The following is a 23,411-nucleotide window of genomic DNA, read 5'->3' as shown; positions in this document are numbered from 1 at the left end:
AGTAAGGTGCACACAGAAGAACTTAGCACTGGGGGCAGAGTGAGGAACGACAGTATTTTACACACTGCCATTGGATGCCCAAAACTAAGCCTGCAGATGTGGTGACCTTGAAGGCAGCGTTGATATATGGACTTAGTTGTACTCAGGCTTTATAATGAAGTGTAAAACTTTTTATTATGGTTTAGATATGAGGTGTCCCCTAAAAACTCATGTGTGAGATAATGTAAGAAAGTTTAGAGGTGGAGTGATTGGGTTGTGAGAGTTGTAACCTAACTCAGTGCATTAATCCCTAAGAGGGATTAATTGGGTGGTAACTGTAGGCAGGTAGGTCCATGGGGGTGTGCCTTTGAGGTGTATATTTTGTCCATGGTGAGTGAAGCTCTCTGCTTGCTGGTACCGTGTCCTTAACTGCTTTCCTACTCTACACGCTTTCACCATGATGTTCCGCCTCACCTTGAACCCAAAGCAATGAAATTGGCCATCTGTGGACTGAGACCTCTGAAACTGTGAGATCCTTTTCCTCCTTTAATTGTTCTCATTAGGTCTTCCAGTCACATCACTGAAAAAACTGACTAAAACACTTTTTAAGTTCTGCCATGGAGACCTCAAACCAAATAGATTCGGGCTTTTAATTCCAGAGGGAGGAAGTGAATGATTTCAGCAAGAGAATACCATGGCGATAACATCTTTTCTTTTATGTCGTATCTCATTACTCACAAGATTTTTAATATAATATCTCATTTGATATTCAGAGTAACTGAATTATTATAATGTTATTATTCTAGAATCATCATCCCATTTTACCAATGAAGAACCTGGGGAGCTTAGGCTCAGGAAACTTGTGTGGCTTGCCCAAGGCTTCGCCCCTCCAGCACAAAACTTAAACCCGGGTCTTTCAATCCTAAGCCTGCTGTTCTCACTCACGCTCCACCTCTCCTTGAGAGAGCTTCCATGCTTGCAAACTGGAGCCAGGAGGGAGAATTGTCAGGCTTTCCTCAGCTCTACCTTGTGACTTTCTAAAATATCTATGCCGTCATGTAGATCTCTTAGCCCACCCTTCACCTATTAAGCATGGGTGTGTTAGTGATGCTTAAGCCATTTAGACCTGTGCTTCCAATAAACTGTCAAGTCGGAAGTGCCCTCCGAGGATGTTTAGTCCCACTTTGCAGCCTCAGCACCCATGTCAGGAAATGCCACTCTTATCCTTCCTGCACCCCAGGAGATTTGAACCCTCAGCATCTATTCACACTCTAGGCTTTTCCAGAGTCTTTCAGAAGGTGACAGAAAAGCTGTGGAAACAGCAGAAATTGTTGCAGTGGGATACTCCATGGAGGAAGACCAGAGAGGAGGGCACCTTTATGTGGCCTTGTTGCCCTGTACAGACCACACCTGCAGAGAGGGGGCACCTGTTTTGTGCACAGAGGTACCTTTCTTGCCCCTCCAGAAGGATTGAGTTGGCTCTCTCCAGCTCACAGACCCATAAAATAATCCATTTTTATATTTCCTTCATTATTTGCCATTTATTTATACTCTACCTGTTTTCAAGAAGGTTTGACCCAGTTAACGTAATTGGTGTAAAAGTACTCCTAAACTGTTAGGGACATGTAACTACAAAATTATATTTTTATTACAAAAATATGTGTCCTGCCCAGCATGGTGGTGCATGCCTATATCCCCAGCCACTGGGGAAGCTGAGGCAGGAGGATCACAAGTTCAAGGCCAGCCTCAGGAACTTAGTGAGATCCTCAATGACTTAGCGAGACCATGTCTCAAAATTTAAAAAAAGAGAGAAAAAAGTAAAGAAAGAGCTGCTCAGGCTGCACACTCACTCCAAGCACTGTGGGGCTGGGCATCATCTCCGTCTCTGTCTCTGGTCTAGGCAGAACTCTCCTCAGTCCTCAAGGACAGCCTGGGCAACTCAGCAACACCCTGTCTCAAAATTAAAGTGTGGAAAGGGTTGGGGATGTAGCACAGTGGTAAAGCCTCCTCAGTTCTCTAAATAAATAAAAATAAAAATACGTGTTCTCTGCTTGGGGTCTTTTCTCCTACTTGCTTTTTGCATGTTACCTCAGAAATTTTGCAACTATAATGATAATAGGTTAGGTCTAAGTGTACAAGGAAATAACTATGTGATAATTGCAAGAAATGGAATTAGTTTAATAATCATTATGCAGATATCTTGTTCTTATCTCAGATTTTTAATTAATTAATTTATTTTATTTTTGCTTAAAGACCTGAGAGCCTGATTGACACAAGATTTAGGACACTCAGAGCTCTCTCTGCCCCTCACCACCTAAGTCAACTTTGTTGTTTCTCCTTTCACAAATAAATGCCATTCCAGTCACATAGTGAAAAGCCAACTAATTAGTACATTTGTGAGCTATGTGAACTTTAGAGAGCAGAGGAGATAAACTGTGCAAACCTGACAGGAAGGGTAGACTGCCTTTACTTTCTAATGGTGGCAGTCATACTGGGAGGTCGCTGGGGCTGCAAACTGGAGAGCAGATCTGAAGTTGAGAGTCTGTTCAGTCAGCAGTAACCGTGCATTACATCCAGTTACTAAGCACTTGCTGGGTACCTGGCAGTATCTCAGGTGTGAAGATACAGTTGTGAACAAAGCAGGCAGCCGGCACCCTACCAACCTCACATGCCAGAGGGGGACCCATAATAGACAAATTGCAAGTTACAAGTGTGGCTGGAGAAGTGTGACCACAGCCAAAGCAGCAAGGGACCGTCTAGAGGGACGGGTCCTCGGAAGGCCAAAGAGAGGAGTTGGGATTTTATTTAAAGTGTGAGAAGAATCACTGCAGAGTTTTAAGCAGGGGAGTAAATTGATATTTTATGTTTTCAAAAGGATATTACTGGTTTCGAAATGTCACAGACCTGTTTTAGAGCTGGAAAGAGGTTTCATCTCCAGTGCAAACTCCTCTTGATTGGACATTTCCACCTGTGCTCCTGGGTTGAGAGATCCTGTATAAGCATGTACTGGTCCAGAGGGAAACTGGTCACACCAGTGAGCAGTGATGCCAGAGACACAGGAATGATTCCCTGGATGTCCGTGGCTGACATGGGTATGGCCAGTGATACAGAATAAAAACAAATATAAAGCAGCCAGAAGTCTTGTGAGTCTCTCAAAAATGCAAAAGTTATTCAGTTCCTCTGCAATAGGCAGATGACATCTACATGAAATATAGAAAGCCCTTTAATTGCAAAGCAGGGACTGTCTGTACCTGCTTTCTCTCTATCTGCTTGAAGAATTTCCCATTTATTTTCACTAGAGGGTGTCAGTAAAGATGGAGACAAGCGGAAGGTCTAGAAAATGCCAGAAGAAAAAAAAAAGGAATAAGATTACATGCAAGGGGAAAATTTTCTGATTATAGAATTATTTTAGGATTTAAAAAATTCTAAATCATTTCACTATTCACATTCTCTAGAATTTCACAATTTTTTGTTTGGAAGTTATCCACACCTCATTCCACCAAAGTTGATATGGAATGTTAATCAGCAAGTAAAAACTTCTCAGTCTCTCAGCAACACCCACCCCATGCCACAAGAGCATTAAAATCCTTGTCTACTGCCCAATGTGTGTGATTTGGTGACATAGTTAAGAAAAAAATGAACTTTTATCCTGAAAGTTGAGATCAGAATTAAGTGAAAATATGGATAATTGTCATAGTACTAAAAGAATTGCTAGCTCCTTTAAAATAGAACATTTGATCAAGTTGTCCTATGCCAATGGCATTATCATAAAATAGCTGGACACTTTTAATTGCTGTCTATAATTTGTAACTTGATGTTTTATATTTATCATGCTCACAAGTGAGTGTCAACAAGTTGTATAACTAGAAGTCAATGCATTTTAAAAAGCCCTTCATAACTCCTCACTCTGAGCTTTTAGGCCAACTTTCAATTTATTTTTTTTTATTTTTATTTTTTTTTAACAATCAAGATGTAAAGAGGGAGAGGAGGGGATTGACCTAAAATGATAAAATCACCTGATCCTGTCTTCAAGTTGGTTCTTAAGCATACCTTGAGTAGGAAACTGTCTCCAGGCAGGCAGTGGGACTTCACAAGCTGCTTCACTTATACTGCTGTCCTACTTGAGCAGTGATTCTACACCACCGTCAGAGGTTTGTGACTAAGTGGTTGAACAAAGGGTAGGATGAAAGATTGTCTCTCTTCAGTCCCTGGAAACATTGAAGGCATAGAGCGTGTCATGATGCTCAGGAATCTGAGAAGACACATGGTTTTCAGCATTCGAAAATTCCCAGAAACACTTAATAATGGCAGAAAATTTAAGTGTAGTTGGTTGGTGATGTTAGTTTGCATCATATATCTTGGTATTGTGTACCAAATGCATTCACAGATGCTATCTCATGAGGTTCTCCTGACGGGGCAGGTAGCCAGCCCAGATAGATGAAGCTGAAGCTCAAGGAGGAAATCCCTGTCCAATGGCACCTGGTGGCACTGGACCAAAATCTGGATGTAGCAGTCTGCTCTACCATGGTGGTTCCTGAAATGAATCACCCCAAAGTTTGGGCCACTCACCAGTAAGTGTTGGTTAATTGTTCACACCTGTGTGGTGGGCAGTCTCAGCTGGTCTTGGTCCCAAGCTGCAGGCTGGTTGGGTTCAGGTATGTCCCCCCACATCTCTCATCCTCTTTGGAGTGGCAGCTGTGGAAGAATGCTCTGCTTGTGATGAAAGGCAGGTGCAAAACCAACACTACAGGTAACCTAAAACCTCTGCTGTGTCAATACCACTAACACCTACTGTTCAGTGGGGTGCAGAAGTGTACCCCATTCATGAAGTGGGAAGGAAGGCAGGAGTGATTATTTGCTGAATGGTAATTATCTAATCTTTCCTACCAGATCTTCTGACTTCTAGGCTTGTTAGCTACTCCTGGCTAAGAGAAGTGAATCAAATTCATTTTTTTGCTGTTGCTTAAAATCCCCCCTTAGAATATTATCATAGGACTCCTTCAAGACAGATTCATGACTGTGGAATAATAATTATTATGCTAATATATAGATGAAAGAAAAAACTTGGTTTCCATTATTTAAGATATAAGTTATATTTTACTCCCCAAATATTCAAGTTAGACCAATAAATTTACTACTAATAACTAGTGTTGTTGTAAAAACTGATGAAATTGTCTTCGCTTACACCTGTCCTTGATGCAGTGCTGTTGGAGGGTACCTTTGTAGCTAAGAGACAATGGCGTTTGCAATGGATATCATTAAGAAAGGACACACATGTATTAAACTGACGCGTGTGCCTCTGGAACCAGCTTTGTATCTTCAGTTAATAATCTCTACTGTGAAAAAGAAGGACAGCTGCACTCTCTCAGAATGCCAATCCGTGCTTCCCATGAGTGCTTTACAGTCACAGAGTTACATCTCAGGGTAGAGGAGCATTAATATGTTTGTGGTTGTCATTCATTTAACTGTTTCTTCAAAAGGAGTAATTTGGTATAGATTAAGTTTTACTCTTGTGGAATAATATTGCTTTCTATGTACCATTTGTCTTCAAGGTACATCTATACCTAATTGTACAAAGGCAGCTAGTTTTTCAAACACATTATTTTTTGTAATGGTTATGGTGTCAGTAGTAATGGCTGATAGACCTTGAGCATTTATTATCAGCTCTTGAGGCACATTTCCTTATTGTACATTCACAGCAATTCTGTGACATAGGAACTGCTCTGATCTTGATCTGCGATCTGGAGAAACAGGCACCGGACACTTAAGTAATATATTTATAGTCACTAGAACTTAGAAGACAAATGTCTTGCATTTCCAATGAACATAAGACGAGTTTGTTCTAGACATGAAAGGATAAAGCACTTTGACAGCAGGTGGAAAAGGGATTGGGGTGGGGAATATCTAGAATCTTTAGTTTGCATGGGTGTCTTTATTGCTGCTAAAGGAACTTCAATCTATTTGCACTGCTGCTGGCTTTGTGCACTTCCAGGTAAAACTTCAAGTCTCTTCCAGTGGAGACCCACAGAGTCATTATGATATATTGACTGAAAGCATAAGCTAGATCCAGACAGCCTAGATTCAAATCCAGCTCTGCTATTTATGAGCTGTGTAACATGAACAAGTCACCCAATGTCTCTGTACCTCAGTTTCTACCTATATAAAATAGAGATAATCATGTACCCTACCCCATAGCATTGCTATGCTATGAGTATGAAAATGAGTTCATATTTGCAAACCATGTAGGATATAGGAACATTTTTTAAATATCAAATTGGGAGTCCTGGGTATCCCAGCTCTTTGGTAATGCCACTAACCTGTATCATGGCCGTGGGCAGCTCAGCCTGCCTAGCCTCTTGGCTTGTATGTAACATGATGCTGTTAGACTACAGGATTGCTCAGATCCTGTCTTGCCTACAACTCCTCTAGAATGTACAGATCCCCTCCCACCTCCATTGCTCTCATTCCTACTCTGGAGATTGTTTTTCTACTTTCTTTTCTGGTAGGTATGGTCATTGTGATTTGTGAATAGTACATTTTAGACTTTAACAAATACCTAGGTGATTGTACTTTATTCTCTGGAGGAAAAGGTCTTATGGAAAAAGAAATATTCTGACTTTTAGTTTGAGCAAAGTGTGGATCGTTTGAACACCTCATCCAGGAACATGCACTTACAAACCCACATTTGTACGTATGCTATCACATTAAGAATGTTTGATGAGTATGGTAGAACTTTTGCTGCTAGAAGTTACTCAAAGATGACTTATTTTTAAAAGCACGCCATTAGGAATTGAAAGATGATTTGCTGAAGCCATGGAAGATTAGAATGCTGTCTCCCGTATTCAGGAGTGAAGATGGCTGCTGGGCATTTTAAGGTAGATCTACTGGGTGACAGTAACAGGGCAGTGCAGTTGTGTTCAGCAGCAGTGTATCACGCCAAAGCCTTTTGCTAATAATGTGTCAAATCTCAGCCATTATACATTTTAATGCTGTGAATTGCAGTTATAGAAAATGGATAAATGCATAACTGTGCTTCTAGAATGCCTGTTGTAAGTAGTGTACTCATTTGAAATTAAGATATCTAAAATCCTCAGTTTGGAACAAGCCTAGCCCTCCCTATTCAAAGTAAACTCTCTGCTGCTATACATGAACTTTGCTTTACTTATGTTCCAAGGACTATAGATCCAGCTCTTTATATCTTAATCAAATTATTAACTCAAATGTCCACTGCCAGCTTGGTTAGTATGAGAAAGTAAAATATGCATACAAATTTTCATGAATATTTATGAGTATGGTTTTCTTCCACCACAAGGCCTTTAGTATTGGTGTGCACTATTTACTGTAGTCTATTTATGCCCTTGTGTGCTTTCTGCACTGTTGTATTCACAGTGACTTGCAAACAGTAGCCATGAAATAAATATTTGTGAAATGATGAGAAAAATGAATGAACGCTTTCACCTTCAAATCCTTCCAAAAAGATTTGAGGATATTATCTGTTACATAAACAAATAATTAGGGCAATTGTTTGAAATGTAACCAGAGTGATTCATGACTATGCTAATTGTTCACGCTTATAAAGGACTGGAGCCTTTTTCCTCCACCAGACTAATTCCAACAGAGGCCCTGGGCTTAATGCTTCTGCCAGATGAAAGGGGTGGGGCTGGGGAGGGGAACCCTTTAGAATGGTGAGCATTCGTCCTTACACTTTCTTACCAACTCAGCTAGAGTAAATGTATTTATTATAATGCAAAAAATCCTAAATTTAAATTGTTAATAATTGAATATGAGATTTAAAGAAGTTAACTATAAAGAACATCTAGCATTGCTTATGGCATTTTGGATATCATTTTTATACTGACTTAGAAACTAAATCCTTATTCTAAAGTATTATTTTATTGTTCGATATCTAGTCCATTTGCAAAACATATACTAAAGCTTGAACCTTTTAAGATGTCCTTTCTGTTGCCACCCCTCCTTGTCTACCCCCACACCCTACAAAAGAAATTGTTAGCTAGGAATCCTGATTCAGTCTTTCAAGTCCTTTGCATGTACTGCGGCATTTTTTATTGGTTTTCTGTTTAAACATTTTACTCATGTTCTACTGTTATTGGAGTTAAAAACACAGCAGAATCTTATAAGATTCAAAAACATTTGTGAAAAGAGAATGAGGAGAGTAAAATTTTAAATTAATCTCCTGGAGTATACAGTGCATACCTATAAGCAAATGAATAAAATTCAATTTAGGTTTTATCTTCATATGGGTAGTTTGTTTTCATATTTCAAGTCGTATAAGGCTCAGCTCTTTTAAGCTGTGAGACTTTACAATATGTAGCATTGTTCTCCAGTTGTTTTCTCTGGAATATCTAGGAGTTGAAGGCACAGGCAGTGAGTTTGAGGGAAAACCTTTGCAGCCTTCTGTCCCCTCCTGCCTCATGTGGCATAGCAAGTAATTTCTTCTCTGCAGGCTCTTCTCCCTAGTCTCCCGCTGCGTGGAGATCATCCTCTGCAATGTCCCTGCAATAAGAGAAGGTGAAAATCAGCCTGCAGGTTTAAATTAATTGCACTCCTCAGTTATGCTATGAGTTGGCCAACACTTTAAATAACGACACTCTAAACTTCTAGTTTAAATATAATTGGAAAGAGAAAGCTGACATTAAAGTAGGAAGAGTAAACTTAACTGAAGGTGAACAGTTTAAAACATTCATATGCAAATACTTGAATAATTTGATAAAGCTATTCAGAGGCAGTTGACTATTTTATGAAATACACCTGTTACAGGTTTAGAGCACTAATTTAAACATCTTTTTGTTTCTAAACCTTACATGGCTAATTATGTTGCTTTCATTATAACAGAACATTACTTTTATTTCTGATGGAAGTAGTTTTTAAAATATAATCTTTTAATCTAGTTATACATGTAATGCATGTTAGAATGTTAGAAATGGCTCCACATGGAATTGTGTACTTTCTACCGTAAAGACCTAAAGGAAACTGGGTACAAGTGAACAGGCCCTGTGTGTCTTCTCTTCATATTGAAAAGAAAGAAACAGATGCAGCTAGTGGCTTTGACTCTGGCCTCTTCAGGGACTGTGTAGCATTTTTCAACCTGTGTCTGTAATTCTGTGTTTATATTTCTGTGCTACTGAACCATGGCCAGGACTTACTCATTTTTGTAGGCCTGTTATTCAGTACATCAGCTGGCACACAGGCAGGTGCCCAGACAATATTTGCTAAAAGAATTAATATTTTATGTGAATAATGATGAAAAGTAAAGCTGAGAATGAGGCTTCAAACTTCCTTAATTTTTTTTTTTTTTGGCTCTTATATGGCCAATTTCACTATCAATTTTGTCTCTTTTATGCACAGCTAAAATTGACATACTGTATTTCTGAGGAAAAAATTCTATTAGCATATCCTATCAAGCTCTAAATAGAGGCAATTCTTAGAACTAATATTTATGTGTAGGCATTAATTGTGAAGAAAAATAATTTACTTGTAAATGCAAGATTGTATTAATTTTATCTGTAATGGAATTCTTGTTCATTCTGAAATCATAGCAAATTATTAAAATTGCTTTGTGAGGAGTACAAAGTTACTAAGGGAATCAAATTTGTTTTATAAGGACATTTGATGTAATTAATTTAAAAAATATCTCTTGCTTTTTTATACCCGACTTTAGATAATGATTTTTAAACTTTATATAAAAAACTATTCTTCCCATTTCTGTCCCTTTTCCTTGTCATTTCATCTTCAAATCTAGAAAACACCTTTAATTTTCTATTCTACACTAACTGGTTGTATTGTGTTACATCTTATAATGCTCTATTAGAAGATAAATTCAGAAATTATGTATGCTTTTTTTGAATAATAACTCCAAACTTCATGAGAGCTATATTTTAAATGTTTTTGAATCATGGGACTCAATTTATTCTCCGAGTACTCTCTGAATTGTGTGTGAAATTCCACATCTTTGAAACCTGGAATTGACAGATGGGAAGTTCTTTGCGAGTCCTTCTTCCTTTCTGTAGCACCCCTATCTAATTCATCAGTAAATCTTCCTGGCTCTCCTTTCAAACTGTTTCCAGATTCTTCTTAACTGCAGTCACTCTCTTACCATAGCCTAAGTCTAATGGTCTTGCTCCTAGACAGTTATAAGTTATTTTTTGGTCTCCCTGTTTCCAGCCTTGCTTCCTGTAGTGTATTCTCCAAACAAAAGATGAATTGCTTAAAAATTCCTTTAAAAAAATAAAAAGGCCTAGTCCCTGTCTTAAAGCCCCTGCCCTTCTGTCCCCTCCCTGGGTTCTTTGCTGCAGCCATCCTCACCTCCAGAGTACTCCAGCCTTGCTCACTCCTTCCTGGAATGCCAGCTTCCTGCAGGCAGGACGAGTATTTGACTCCCTCCACTGTCCTCAGCCCCACGAACTCTACCTGACACACAGCAGTTGCTCTAATGAATGAATGAAAGAACAAATGAACACATGAAGGGGAAAATCATTGCACAGTATTTCCAATCATTCCTTCTGAGTACATTCTGGTTTAGAGATAGGAAGCCATGTGTTTTTAAATTTCTTTTTGTTGTTCTTATACAGTGGTGTTCTTACACATGAAACATACTATAATGAAAGCAACATAGACTATTTAAAATCTTATGATTAAAAGCAGATGACACTGACAAAGGAAATCAACCAATATTAAGCATAATGAAGCCTATTCAGTATTAAATCATTAAAAAGAAATGGTATTGATATGGAAAAATAAATTTCTTAATGTTTCAAAGAATGTGCACATGAGCACTTCCTGAGTGAAAAGATGCACTGTATCTAATGTGCAAAGATTTCGTGTCCTCATCTTCACATGAAAGTGTATTTTAATGGAATTCAAACCAGATTTCCAGCAGGAAACTATTTTGTTTTCTAGTGACCTGCCCTCATCACCCGGCCTAAAGTGTCCCCACGCTGGTCACTCTGCCTAGCATCTCCTTGGTTTACTTTGCTCAAACACTGACACATATTCTAGAACTAGGTAGTTCATTTTCTTGTGTTTGGTGGTGATGATGGTGGTGATAGTGGTGTTTATGTTTTCATTGTCTGTCTCACCTGTTCTGGAATATAAGCTACATTTTTCTTCAATAAGCAATTGACCTCAACTTGCTGTAACTTTCATTTTATATACTTTTAATTTTTTAAAACATTTTGTTCCTTTCGTAATAATATTTAGCTTACAACGTTCTTTGTACAACTATACAGACATATCTTTTCTTTATATTCTTACTCTCTAAGCTTTCTTCCATTTAAAACATTTATTTTTTTTCTTTTGCTTTTTAAACTTTTTTTTTGTTAAAAACTATAAGACAGACACATGTTAACCTAGGCCCACACAGAGCAATGTCACCAATGTCATGTCTCCACCACCACATCTCATCCACTGGAAAGTCTTCAGGGCCTGTAACAAGCATTGAGCTGTCATCTCTTGTGATAGTACCTTCTGGAATCCCTCCTGAGGGCCCTGCCTATGTGCTCTCTCTTAATAATAAAAAGTATAGAATAGCAATCCATACTATTATTAGTAAGTAACATAGTCATTTATTATCATTAACAGTAACGATCATTTATTATCATAAAGTATTATTATTTTCCATAATTGGACATGCTATACTGTGTGTACACCAGCATCACTACAAACTTGTGACTAATATGTGATAATACAATGACTATCACCTAACTAGGTAATAAGAGTTTTTCAACTCCACTGTAATCTTATGGGACCACTATTGTATGCTTGTATGTAGTCCGTCATTGGCAAAAATGCCATTATTTGGTGCATTGTTCTGTGTGTGTGTGTACTTGATCATATACCAAAAACTTATATAAATTGATAAAGGACCACCAACAACCCAATATTAAGATTAGTATCAGCTATGAAAAGTGAAATTTGAAATCAAAGAAGAAATGCAAGTGACCAGAAAGCATGTGAAAAGAACCCCCAGCATGCTTTATCAAGCACAGGTTTGGCAAAAATGTAAAACACTGGTAACAACTAGTGCTGGGAAAAGTGGGGGAAAAAGACATTCTTTTTCACTGCTGGTGGGAATATGAGAAATAATTCTTCAGCATCTATTAAAAAGTAAAACATGCATGCTGTTTGCCAAGCAATTTTATATGGGGGTATCTATCAAAAAAAAAATGAAAGTATCATGTTTAGAAATAGATGTTCCATGATATTTATTGAAACATCCTTTGTAAGGGAAAAGAAACTGGATACTACCTAAAGGTTCACCAGCTAAGTTATGGTATTTTTATCCTATGGAATGTTACACAGTTTTAAAATAATCATTACATATATTTCCTTGATTTGAAGAACATCCAGTATAGGTTATTAAATGCCAAAAAAAAAAGTCTCAGTAATGTTTAATGTAAACTCCATTTAAAAAATTAATAGAATATGTATTTGTATATAGGTATTTTATATATGTGCATTTATGAACAGTTATGTGGAAAGGGACATATCAAGCCACTAACAATCACTGTGTTATCAGGGATGGAAAATAGGGAGCAGTTGAGGAGACTCATGATATCTCTTCCATATTGCTTTATTGTTTAACTTGGTTAAACAAACATGTTTCTTTTTCATTTAAAAAAATCTAATAATGGTTGCCCAGTGATGAATGTAAATATACACTATTCCACATGAATACTTCGGTTTTGATCATATGTAAATACCACATTATCATAAGAAAGGAGATCCAACATTGCTGTATTTGGTCAGAGAAATCATAGAAAAAACAGCCAATCTCACCTGATCTTTGTGCCTATGTTCTTCTATAAACCAACTTAGAGTTTGGAGATTTGGAATTTGTATTTCTTCTGAAAAAGAAACTTTTAAAAAACTCAATTAAAAGTTATTCTTAAAAAAATAATGACTAAAGACACTAGAGTATGAAGTAAATCATTCTAGACAAAAGAAAGCATTGTGTAAGATATCACAATCTTCCTGTTTTACTCTTAAAAAAAAAAAATGCCCAGTCTCCAGTTGACAGCATTACCATGGCTTACCCACCAATGACTCACTCAAACACTGTCTTTTAAAAGCTGAGTTTTCTTCAACATACTTTCAATATATACATGTGGTATGAAGATTGTTTACCATTTTTCTTTTTTTATTTCAGAACGCTTTACCCTGTACAGCTCTAAAAACCTTAGACAAGCATGGAATAAGTAAGTCTTTATACAGATTTTGCTCCTTCTCTTTCTCTCTCTCTTAATGTTGACAACCCACCTGATAAGTTCTTCATGACACTTTTTTCATTCATTCATACTGTTCTGCATTCATTCATGTCGCCTTTAGACTGTTACCAAACCCTAACTGTGTATCAGCTGCCCTGTTCAGCATGAGCCATAAAGCAGTATGGGTTTGGGTTCCTAGAGAGACGTGGCATTGTGTCAGGATTGTAAATCCTAAAATTCACTCGTGTAACTAAATTCCAGGAAATATTTTCCTATCAGCAGAACAACATTTATAAAAATACGATACAGTGACTTACTTTCTATTCTAAACGATCTAAAAGTTGGTGACAACTTTTTAGATGAAACCAGTGTCTCCGATTTTTTCCATTTACCTGTTTTTTTTTTTCCCCCGAGTCATATTAGGAAGCCAAATCCATGTATCATCTGAAGTATTTATACTCTGCTTTTTTATTTCTGTTCTATCATCTGGCCTTGTTGAAATAGTTTTACTTATTGGTTTCAAAACATCACAAAATACAAAGATCTGGTTTTTGTTAAGTTATTTAGGAATCTTTTGCTGCAAGCCAACCTGTTAGCAAATCTCTGGAAGTTGGAACACAGAGTAATTGAGCCGCTCCCTTTTAGTCGCAGGCTTCACGTGGCAAGCATAATGCTGGAGAACAGATAACTGAAACTTCTTTGATTAAATAGATTGTCCTTTGTTATAACATTTCATCCATGGGGAATTTAATGTTATGACCTCACTTTTTACTCTGAGGACATCAATCATTTTGGACATCATCAGTTATGGGAGAAAAAAAACAACAACTCCTTTTTAAAACTGCTTTTTAATCAATGCTGTCAGAAGAAACAGCGGACAATGGATGGTGAGGAACTCACGGAATGCATACATTAAACTGCTGTAGTTTAGCTTGAGGGATTTAGCCACTTTTTAAAAAAAATCTGTACTTAGAAAAGCATACTGGTATAACCATTTCTGCCTGACACTGGGCTTTGCTTTTGCCACTTAGTGTCAGTTCTCAGTCTGTGCTCTCCTCTGGAAGCAGGCCCTCTGCAGGGAGCGTTCTGAGCTTGCTCCTCACCTTTCACCTACCCCTTTACTGGTCCCTGGCCAAGGTACATTAAGTAAACCAGGTAATACTGAGTGTGCAGTTCCTACCCTAATGAAACAAACACGTTCCTCTCTCCAAGTCGCTCAGAAAGTTTTGTCCAACTGGCAACTACTTTGTGCCATACTTCTTGGTAAAGCAATTGAAAGTCTAACCCTGTACTTGAAGTAACAGGAAAACACGACCAACCATCCAATGCATAGCAGCTACATATGATCGTGGGTAATCGATCTATAGAATTATAAAGTTAAACTTAAAGTTACTTAAATAGTTTAGGGCAAATTATTAAAGGTTAAGCTTGAGGAAAGATTTTTAAATTATGAACATGACTTGTTCAGCATCACACTAGTTTTAAGTCCCCATGAATCTTATTTTTGTTGCCATAAGGGTTTATTTCAGAAACACTAAATATTAAAATCATCACTAAAAATATTATTAAAATATTATTTTCTGTTATGCCAGTATTAAGTGCTCAATCTTTGGAGCTAAACTATGGCCTTTAGCCAATTTAAACTTAATGAAATTTCAAGAGAACTAAGAATTCAGATATTAATTATATTATTGACTCTTCCTCCAAATGTACTTTGAAACCATCATTGACATTCCAACATCTCTCACTTCAGGAATATGGCCTAAGGTAGAAGGAATTGCATTAAAATACTATTAAACAAATACTGGTTTTCTAAATTACTGATGAGTGATTTGCTTATCTGTAGCAAAATTTGTAAACTGAAGCAATTGGTAAATTCTCTTGTACAATGTTTATAGCTTCAGAATAGGGTGAACTAGTTTGAATTCATTCCAGGTGAGTTAATATAAGATGGGTGCATTAATATAAAATAAGTAAGTTTCTGTTCAAAATGAAATACTCATGCTTTTAGAGATATGCATGAACCCAGCTATTAAAGTGAGTAGAGATGTTGTTAACCCACCTAAGAGCATAGGAATTTCTAAAATGAATCCTTCAGTCTCTGCCTAGCTGTCACACATGACCCAGTTCATTTGGGGTCTGTATCTGCCCTAGGTAACACCCATGCAGTTCCCTACTGACTTAATTTATATCAGTAACCATAGGCATAATTTTATCCTTTGAAAGATTTTTAGTATTCTGGGAAAACAAAGCAGTGATGGGGGGACATATCAAAAGATCCAACAGATATCCAAACCAAAAAGCATAATACAAAGAAGAAATCTTAATTATAGGATTGGGAAGAATAAATTACATCAATAAAGAAAAGAAAGCCCTTTTATTCTCTCATACTGGAAGTGCATGATCCATGTGAGCTCTTCCTGTATAAAGGGGATTTGGGGCTAAGAGAGACAAATCTTAAATTTATAAAAATACGTACTGTTTTCTGACTGCCTTCAAAACATTCCATTATATTTCATTGGTGTTATAAAGACTCTCCCTATTTCTCTTCCAAATCTCTCTATTTATAGTTGTCTGACATTGGCATGTATGTGCAATCAACCAAGAATTCCAGCCACTTAAAAGATCTTTTATTATTTTGGCTGGAGAAGAAGCCTTAGTATATAGTCTCCAGCAAAGTCAAGGGTAGGGTTCCAGGAACACATTTGCTTGTTTTGGAACTTTTTAACAGCTGAACAATTTGGGAGGTTTGAAAATATTGAACTGAGAACTAAGGATAAACCACCAAGTGACAGAAGACAGATCTGGAAAACACAGTAAGCGGCTGATGTAGCAGAACCCACCTATAGGCTTCAAATAGGTGCAAGTCAGCCTTTTCCTGCTTCTTCCCCTCACATTCTTGTTCTGCATAGAATCATTTTGTCAGTCAAAACCAACTGGATTCCTCCTAAAAACTCACATAAATTGATATTTTAAAATGTGCAGTATAGACAGGAACTGTAATGAAGCCACCTTTCTGGAAAAGCAAAAATAGAAAAGAAAACATTTTTAACATGCCAGCCAAGTCAAAGCCCAAATTTGGAAGACTTAGATATGTTTCCAACTTTGTGTTCTTGAATTTTCCCTACGTGTTTTATCTGACTCCATGTTTAACCTCTCAAACATATTTTAGAGATGACTTGCTAGATGGTTGTGTAACATATGCACAAAACAATGTATTTAAACTGACACTTAGAGGAAGAAGCTAACTTTAACTTTTTGTTTGTTAGAGGTACTCTCTTATGTTTTTCTTGTTCCATTGAGATTTAAGTCAGTGCCTTCTCAAGAAATTGAAAAACCCTGTTTGCCACTCCACCCTTTTGTTTTACATTGATCTAAATATCTAACAAAATAATGTACGGCAAATTTCTCTGCCAGCTTAGAAGTGCGAGGAAGGTGAGAACACTGTTAACACACTAGGAGGAGCAGTTGAGTTGATTCTAATCTTGAAATCGTCTTTCTCCTCTTCCACATTTTTTTCACTGTTGATTATTTTTGTTATAATTCTATTTACTTCAAAGTAGCAGTTTTAATTTATTTAGTGCCTGGAGAGTTTGTCTCATAACATTTTCAAAGGAGTTATTCTGTACATCATCTATTCATTCTTTGGGGAGGGGGACTCGTTGAGGGTGACAAGCTCTAAAGCAGACACTAAAGCAGACATTCTGGGATTCCAGCCTCTTAACTCGAAGGATAGCTGTGATTACTGACTGCCCAGCTCTGTGGAGTCAAACCCAGCAGTAGAAGGCTGCATGGGGTGTAGCTCCTCACCACATTCTTCTACAGTGTTCAACACATGAACGGTCAGATCCAAGCAGGTCTCCTGTTCCAACCTTGGACACCTGTGCATGATATTATTTGAAGGCCCCAAAAGCTCACCTGCTTGCTTCAAAGTTGCAGTTTAGAGCAATTTCCGGGGACACGTGTTTTCATAAGAATGAATCATTAGTTCAGTTACTGAAAGCATGCATTCTTCAGACCCTCTAAACCTCTAAACAGAGAGTAATTCTAACAGACCCTCTAAACCATCTAACAGATAGTAGTTCTTTTAGGATATTGCAGATTGGATTCCCCAAAGGAAAAAAAGGGTAGGTCATAAAATAAGAGTTGCTTTCTAGGCCTTGGTGAGTGTCCTAGAGAATTCAAAGAAGGTACAATTAAGGTTTATCTAAAAATACAGTTTGGGGCTGGTTCCAGGAGGACCAAGAGGAAGCCCTCTGAGAACCAGCTGATAAATTTACCAAAGACCTGGTCCTGATCCCGAGTAGTAGCAATAACATAAATGTGAAAACATGTGATACATACTAGTCAAAAGCTGGGATGTATTTGTTGCCCCCAAGCCTTTTTTTTTTTTTTTTTTTTTTTTTTTGCTTCTATGTATGTGTCACATCATCACATGTCCTTACATGGGACTTGGAGGTAATTGGGGTAGATATTATCACCTGCATTTTGTAGCTTACAAAAATAAAAACATGCTCAGTGAGCACAGATGATGATCACAATTGAAAATTGAAACTTTGAATGTATGCCCCACAGTGAACCTTTTAGAAGGACACCAGTATTATCAGTTTTAAAACTCTGATATTCATGTGGGTTTATAAATATCTCCTTTTATTTTGTTCTTGCTGCACCTTTGGTTGGAGAGATCTCCTCTGGGAGCAAATGTCATTCTCAGTCTAGGTTTCATGCAGCAGCAGAACCTGGACAAAGTGGAAACCTGACTTCCTTTATCCTAGGAAGACAGCATTTGCAGCAGGCTGACCACCCACACCACCAGTCAGGTCTCCCCTGCACCTCTGTGGGCAATGTGTCAGCAACAGGATAAAGGCTGGGCTTGTGACAGTCTAAGTGACAGAGCTGACAGGCCTGCCAACCACCCACTCACCCTGGGAGTGAGACTTGTCACCTATTCCACACAGCTCTCATTGCCCCCAGGGACTGACATCCTATCATTCTGTGTCATTGCCAGACTTCTTATCCATGTTTTGCTTGTTTGTTTGTTTCGTAGCAAAGAATTCACTGTCATTAATAACCCCTGGTGGTGGCCCATGCTCTTTGTTATATGCTGGGCACTTGGTTTTTGCTCCACTTCTGATGGACAGAAAATATCCATCTCCTCTCTCACTAATTGGCAGTACGTGCCTGGCTTGGGAGTTGGCAGCAGCTATTGTTTTTCATCCTTTCAGATTATGGTTGGACTCCTCATCCAAAAGCACACCATGCTCTTCTGGGGAAGCTAATACCTTCCTCTGCCATCCAGCTCATTAAGGAATAAAACCCAGCTGCACTTCTGAAGCTGCACGGAGCTTTCAGGGGCAGGTGGGCTGCTCATTTCCCACAGGAAGAGGATGGAATTGGGCTATCTCATACTGTTCCCCAAAACTTTCTAGCAGGGCGAACTCAAGTTCTGCTTCTCCCAGTATAAAGTGGGGATTTGTATTCTGTGATTGCCATAACAAATGACCATAAATGTATTGCCATAAGGTACCACAAATATCTTATTCACACTTTTGTCAGGCAGAAGTCTCGGTGGGATCAGCTAATTTCTTTGCCCTGGATCTCAGAAGGTCAAAATCAAGATGTCAGCTGGCCTTGGCTCAGATTTGGAGGCTCTCATGGAGAATTTAATCCCAAGCTCATTCAGATTGTTGGCAGGATTTAGTTTCCTGTGGGGTTGGAGCTGAGATCCCCAGTTCCTTTTTGGTTGTCAACCAGAAACCAGAAACAGCTCCTCGGGGCTTCCTGTGTGTGTCTCAAGTTGTGCCTCCTTCTTCAAACCAACTTCAGATCTCTCTGACTTCCCATTCTTCTTCATTTCTCCCACTAAGTTCTCTGCCCCCGAAGGCCATGTAATGAGTGAGCTCACCTGATTAATCTCCCTGTTTTAAAGTGTGTAACCTTAATCATCTCTGTAGGTCCATTTGCTATGGAAGGCAGCACATTCACAGGTTTCAGGGATTAGCAGGTGGACATCTTTAGGGGCCATTCTGTGTACAAGTAGGTACCTGGGTTTCCTGTGCAGTCCAGAGTTACGCAGTGGAGCAGAACCCAACCCTCAGCACCTCAGACAATCTACTTTGCCTGGTCTCTGACTCATCAGGTGCATAGGCCTCAGACTCTGACAGATTCACATTGCCTGATTCACAATAGATAGCCTCAAAATTATATATAAGGAAAAACTCATTTTCCATCACTAGACCGGAGAAATCAGGCTAGTGCTCAGGAAGGCTAGTGGTAACTAAAAGTTCGACCCGATTCTTCAGTATCTGTACTGCCCAATGTTGTGGCCTTAAGACAGCTGTGGCTGCAGAGTTTTTGAAATATGAGAGTGTGATTCAGGAACTGAATTTTAAATTTAATTTATATTTAATTAATTTAATATAAAAGAGGCACATATTTTTAGCAGCTACCATATTGGACAGCACCATTATAAATCCATATGTGAAGTATTCATTTATTCTAAGTGCTTACCAGAGGGCGTCTGATGCTTTGAAACTATGCTAGAGACATTGAATATTTCACTCAAAATGTCCAGAGATCTTTGCTTTACATTTTTATTTCTCACTCCTAGCTTTTATTTGTAAACACTCTGAGAAGACAGTAATACTGATGTACCCAATAAGTGTAATAAATCTGCAGGGGGAATAGAGGAAATATCAAAGAACATCCAGCAGACAGCCCCTCCTGCCCCTCCCCTGCAGAAGCCACGCTGTTCCCTCCTGAGGGGTACTGCCTGTTGCAAGCGCCTCTCTTCCTTTCTCCTCCTTGTGTTCTCTCTCTCTCTTTTCTGTTGGGAACTGTTAGGGGTTAGACACACAGCTCTCTACCCTTTTTGAACTCCCTGAAGAACTCACCTCTCTGCTGTTGTTCCCGTTCCCCTTGATCTCCCTCACTCTACTCAGAAAATATCGCCAAGGCTCAGCTTCCTGCTCACCACATCGGAAAGGCTATTGAAAGGGGCTCCATTTTCCAAATAAACCTCCCAGATCAAGTGCCAGGTCTCCCTCACTGGGCCCCTGTGGATTCGTATGTTAATTCTTCAGCTTCAGAACATTGAAAATGGCCACATATTAGAAAGTGAAAGTGAAGCGTAAACAGAAATACAGAAGTTTTAACCTCTCTTAATTTAGAAGACACTCCTGATGTGTGATCCCTGTCCCCAAGGTTTATTTAGATCATTTTCTTTTGATTCCAAAGATGAACATAAGAAGTCCAAGGATTCCATGCAGGAGGCCCTGGGTTAGATCCCCAAAAGAGAAGTCAAGGGAGAAAGGTGTTGTAACGGCAGTGTCGTCCTTTGAATACCCTGGCACCCATGCTGCCCTTTACCTTGGCTGATTTCATGAAACGAGGGGTCTTTGCTGGGGGACTGACTCCAGAACCAGGGCTCATTCATTTTGATGACACTGTTACTAGACTGCTTATGTTGACACAGGCATCAAACATCTGCTGTGTGTCCGGTGGTCCTACTAGCCTTCTAAGAATGCAGAGCCAACAAATATTATCAACCTGAACCAATAAGAAACACAAAAGAGAAAGCAAGCCTGCAAATGCTGATTTTTGGCATAAATGGCAAGAAAATGTCTGAAGCCAGCATAATCTGTGGTATCTAAGGGCCAAGTTTCAACGCTAGATCCCACCACTGAACCATGTAATATTCAGGAAGCTCACTAACCTCTCAGCCTGTTTTTAAATCTTTAAAACCCCCTAATGTACTATTGCTAAATCTTTAAATAAAGTATCAGTATAGATTACTGGGCACCTTACCAACCACAGTGGTTCTACAAACATTTACTTACCTCCCTTCTGTTTTTCAGCCCTCCCTGCCCTCCCCTGCCACTCAAAGGTTTCCATTAGGTTCCAAACAAGCAATTGTCCTTGAACATGGATACTGCTCCTATACAGGGTCTTCAGACATCTGGAATGTCCATCTACCTGCTTAAGGAGCACATGCTGAGCTGCTGGGTCACTTTATTTTTTTTTTAATACCTCTTATGTAAAAACAAGATTCTGCCTCCCCCAACAATTCCTTCCTAAGACTGATATGTTAACAAGTAGCATTGTACATAACTAATGTATGATTGTGATTTATCCTAAATCTTGAAACACATCTACTAGATGGTTTTCCTAATTAGGTTGAAAGAAACCCATAGACAAATCACTGTTAACTACATTCAAATTCTACTAGACCTTTTCCATCATAAAGCCTATACACAAAATGATGGGGAAGCCTAAGCGAGGTGCATAGGGCCTGGGTGTTCACTTGATCCAGTAGTTTCAGTGGATCAAGTAATTTTTCTTGCTCTTTGGAGCTTTTAAATGGACAGAGTAGATGACTCCTCTCTTGAAACACAGAGAATAAAGGCTGGCAGGCTGGCCTTTCTGTCTGTCATCACCAGTGAGGAAAACAGGCAGGGGATTCCAAAGGTGACTAGAATTTTTCTTTCAGACACTGAGACAAGTCCATACCCTAAGGCACAAGTGTCATGCAAGTGACTTTAATAGATTTTACGTCTTTGGTGGATACACAAATGTATAAAAATCCCTTAAACACACACCTAAGCAATGCCCAAATCATTCATTTTTTTGTCATACCTGAAAGAACATTTATACATAATTTCTTTATCTTTATTCTTTTTTATTTTTTTTTCATACCAGGGATTGACCTGAAGTGCTTAACCACCAAGCCATATCCCCACCCCTTTTTATTTTTTTATTTTAAGACAGGATCTCATTCAGTTGCTTAGGGCCTCACTAAATTGCTGAGATTGTCTTTGAATTTGCAATCCTCCTGCCTCAGCCTCCTAAGCTGCTGGAGTTACAGGCCTGTGCCACTGTGTCCTGCCTATTCATAATTTTGACATTTGGAGGATGTCAAAAAGACATGGTGGTGATTTCCAATTGAATCTTGTAATATACATATGTGTATGTGCATGTGTGAGAATGTTATTATTCAGTCTATAAGTGAGATGTAAGTGAACAGAACTGTAATACAAAGGGATCCGTGTTCTGGCCCTCCTTTCATTGTACTGTTATACTGCATATCTGTGTGTTTCTGTATGTGGTATCTCTGCTAGTCCTCAGCTTTATTTAATCCCTCAAGACTTGATATACAAACACGATGCCAAATAGAGAACTTCCCTTAAATTATTCAAATCTCTACATAAGTGATTTCCCACTCTTCCTGCAATGGAAAACATTTGATCATAAATTCAATTAAATCAGCCATCATCTTTGTGATGTTTGTCCAGCTAAATCCTTTAGTGGCTAAACCAATAAACATACCAGCTGTGTGTGTGCATGTGTGTGTGTGCGAGTGTGCTTGTTTTTGGAATGACTGTTGCAAAAGAATTGATTTGAAGTAAAGATGAAGGGTAGTTCTCATTTCTTAGGCCAGATTTTGACTACTTCATTGCAACCATAGTTCAAAAGATTAAACTCTTAGGGATAAAATCATGCATATTTCTTTAAATTCATTGGCTTTGAGTTTCCAATTCAGATCCAAGTTTTACTATATTGAATTTTAAAGCAAACCTGATACTGATACTTGGGAGATGCTGGAAAAGCTGTCAAACCACATCAACCTTGCCTCCTCCTCTTTCTTCCACACCTTGTTCTTCCTAGTTAAAACAAAAGGGAAAATGACTGTCAATATACTTTTAAGTTTCTTAAGGAAAATGCATGACAAGACTATAGCGTGATAGGACTACACTAGGATGCACATGATAGGACTCACGTGTACCTGTGTAGCTCATGTGTTATAAATGATAGGTTATAAATGTTGATTGCTTCTCATCTTGAGCCTGAAGACTTTCTGATACATGAATGTAACCAACATCCTCCCCTCTTTTACATATTACATTTACTAATGATCCCATTAGTTTGGCTATAACTGAACTCTTTTTTATCAATCTTTACATTCATGTATATCCATGTGACCTGTAGAGGGCAGCATGTTCTGAGAAAAAAAGATTATAGGGCAGCTATTTATCTTCATAAAATATATAGGATGAATAGCTGCATACACACACACACACACACACACACACACACACACACACACACCTTTTTTATTCTTAAGCAAAGCAGTTAAAATGTCTCTGGTAGAGAAGCCAGAGCTGCCCCTGCTTTGCTTGTCTGCCCCGACAATGACCTTAGGTATCAACTGTT

General features: G+C 38.4%; 1 protein-coding gene across 4 annotated transcripts in view; it reads left to right on the top strand.

The window, feature by feature from the left end:
• Cdk14 (cyclin dependent kinase 14) overlaps window positions 1–23,411 on the top strand; it is a 549,244-nt gene that overhangs the window by 420,484 nt on the left and 105,349 nt on the right. For all 4 annotated transcript variants that reach the window (XR_007109786.1, XM_047560804.1, XM_047560806.1 and 1 more), the window contains one exon: window positions 13,145–13,193. Coding sequence is in view for 3 of the 4 variants with exons in the window: in XM_047560804.1 (XP_047416760.1) it covers window positions 13,145–13,193 (49 nt within the window). In the remaining variant the exon portion in view is untranslated. The remainder of the gene's footprint in view (window positions 1–13,144; window positions 13,194–23,411) is intronic.

The sequence above is a fragment of the Sciurus carolinensis genome, chromosome 8, assembly GCF_902686445.1.
Source record: "Sciurus carolinensis chromosome 8, mSciCar1.2, whole genome shotgun sequence".
Classification (NCBI taxonomy): Eukaryota; Metazoa; Chordata; class Mammalia; order Rodentia; family Sciuridae; genus Sciurus; species Sciurus carolinensis.
This window is presented reverse-complemented; position numbering and strand designations above follow the sequence as displayed.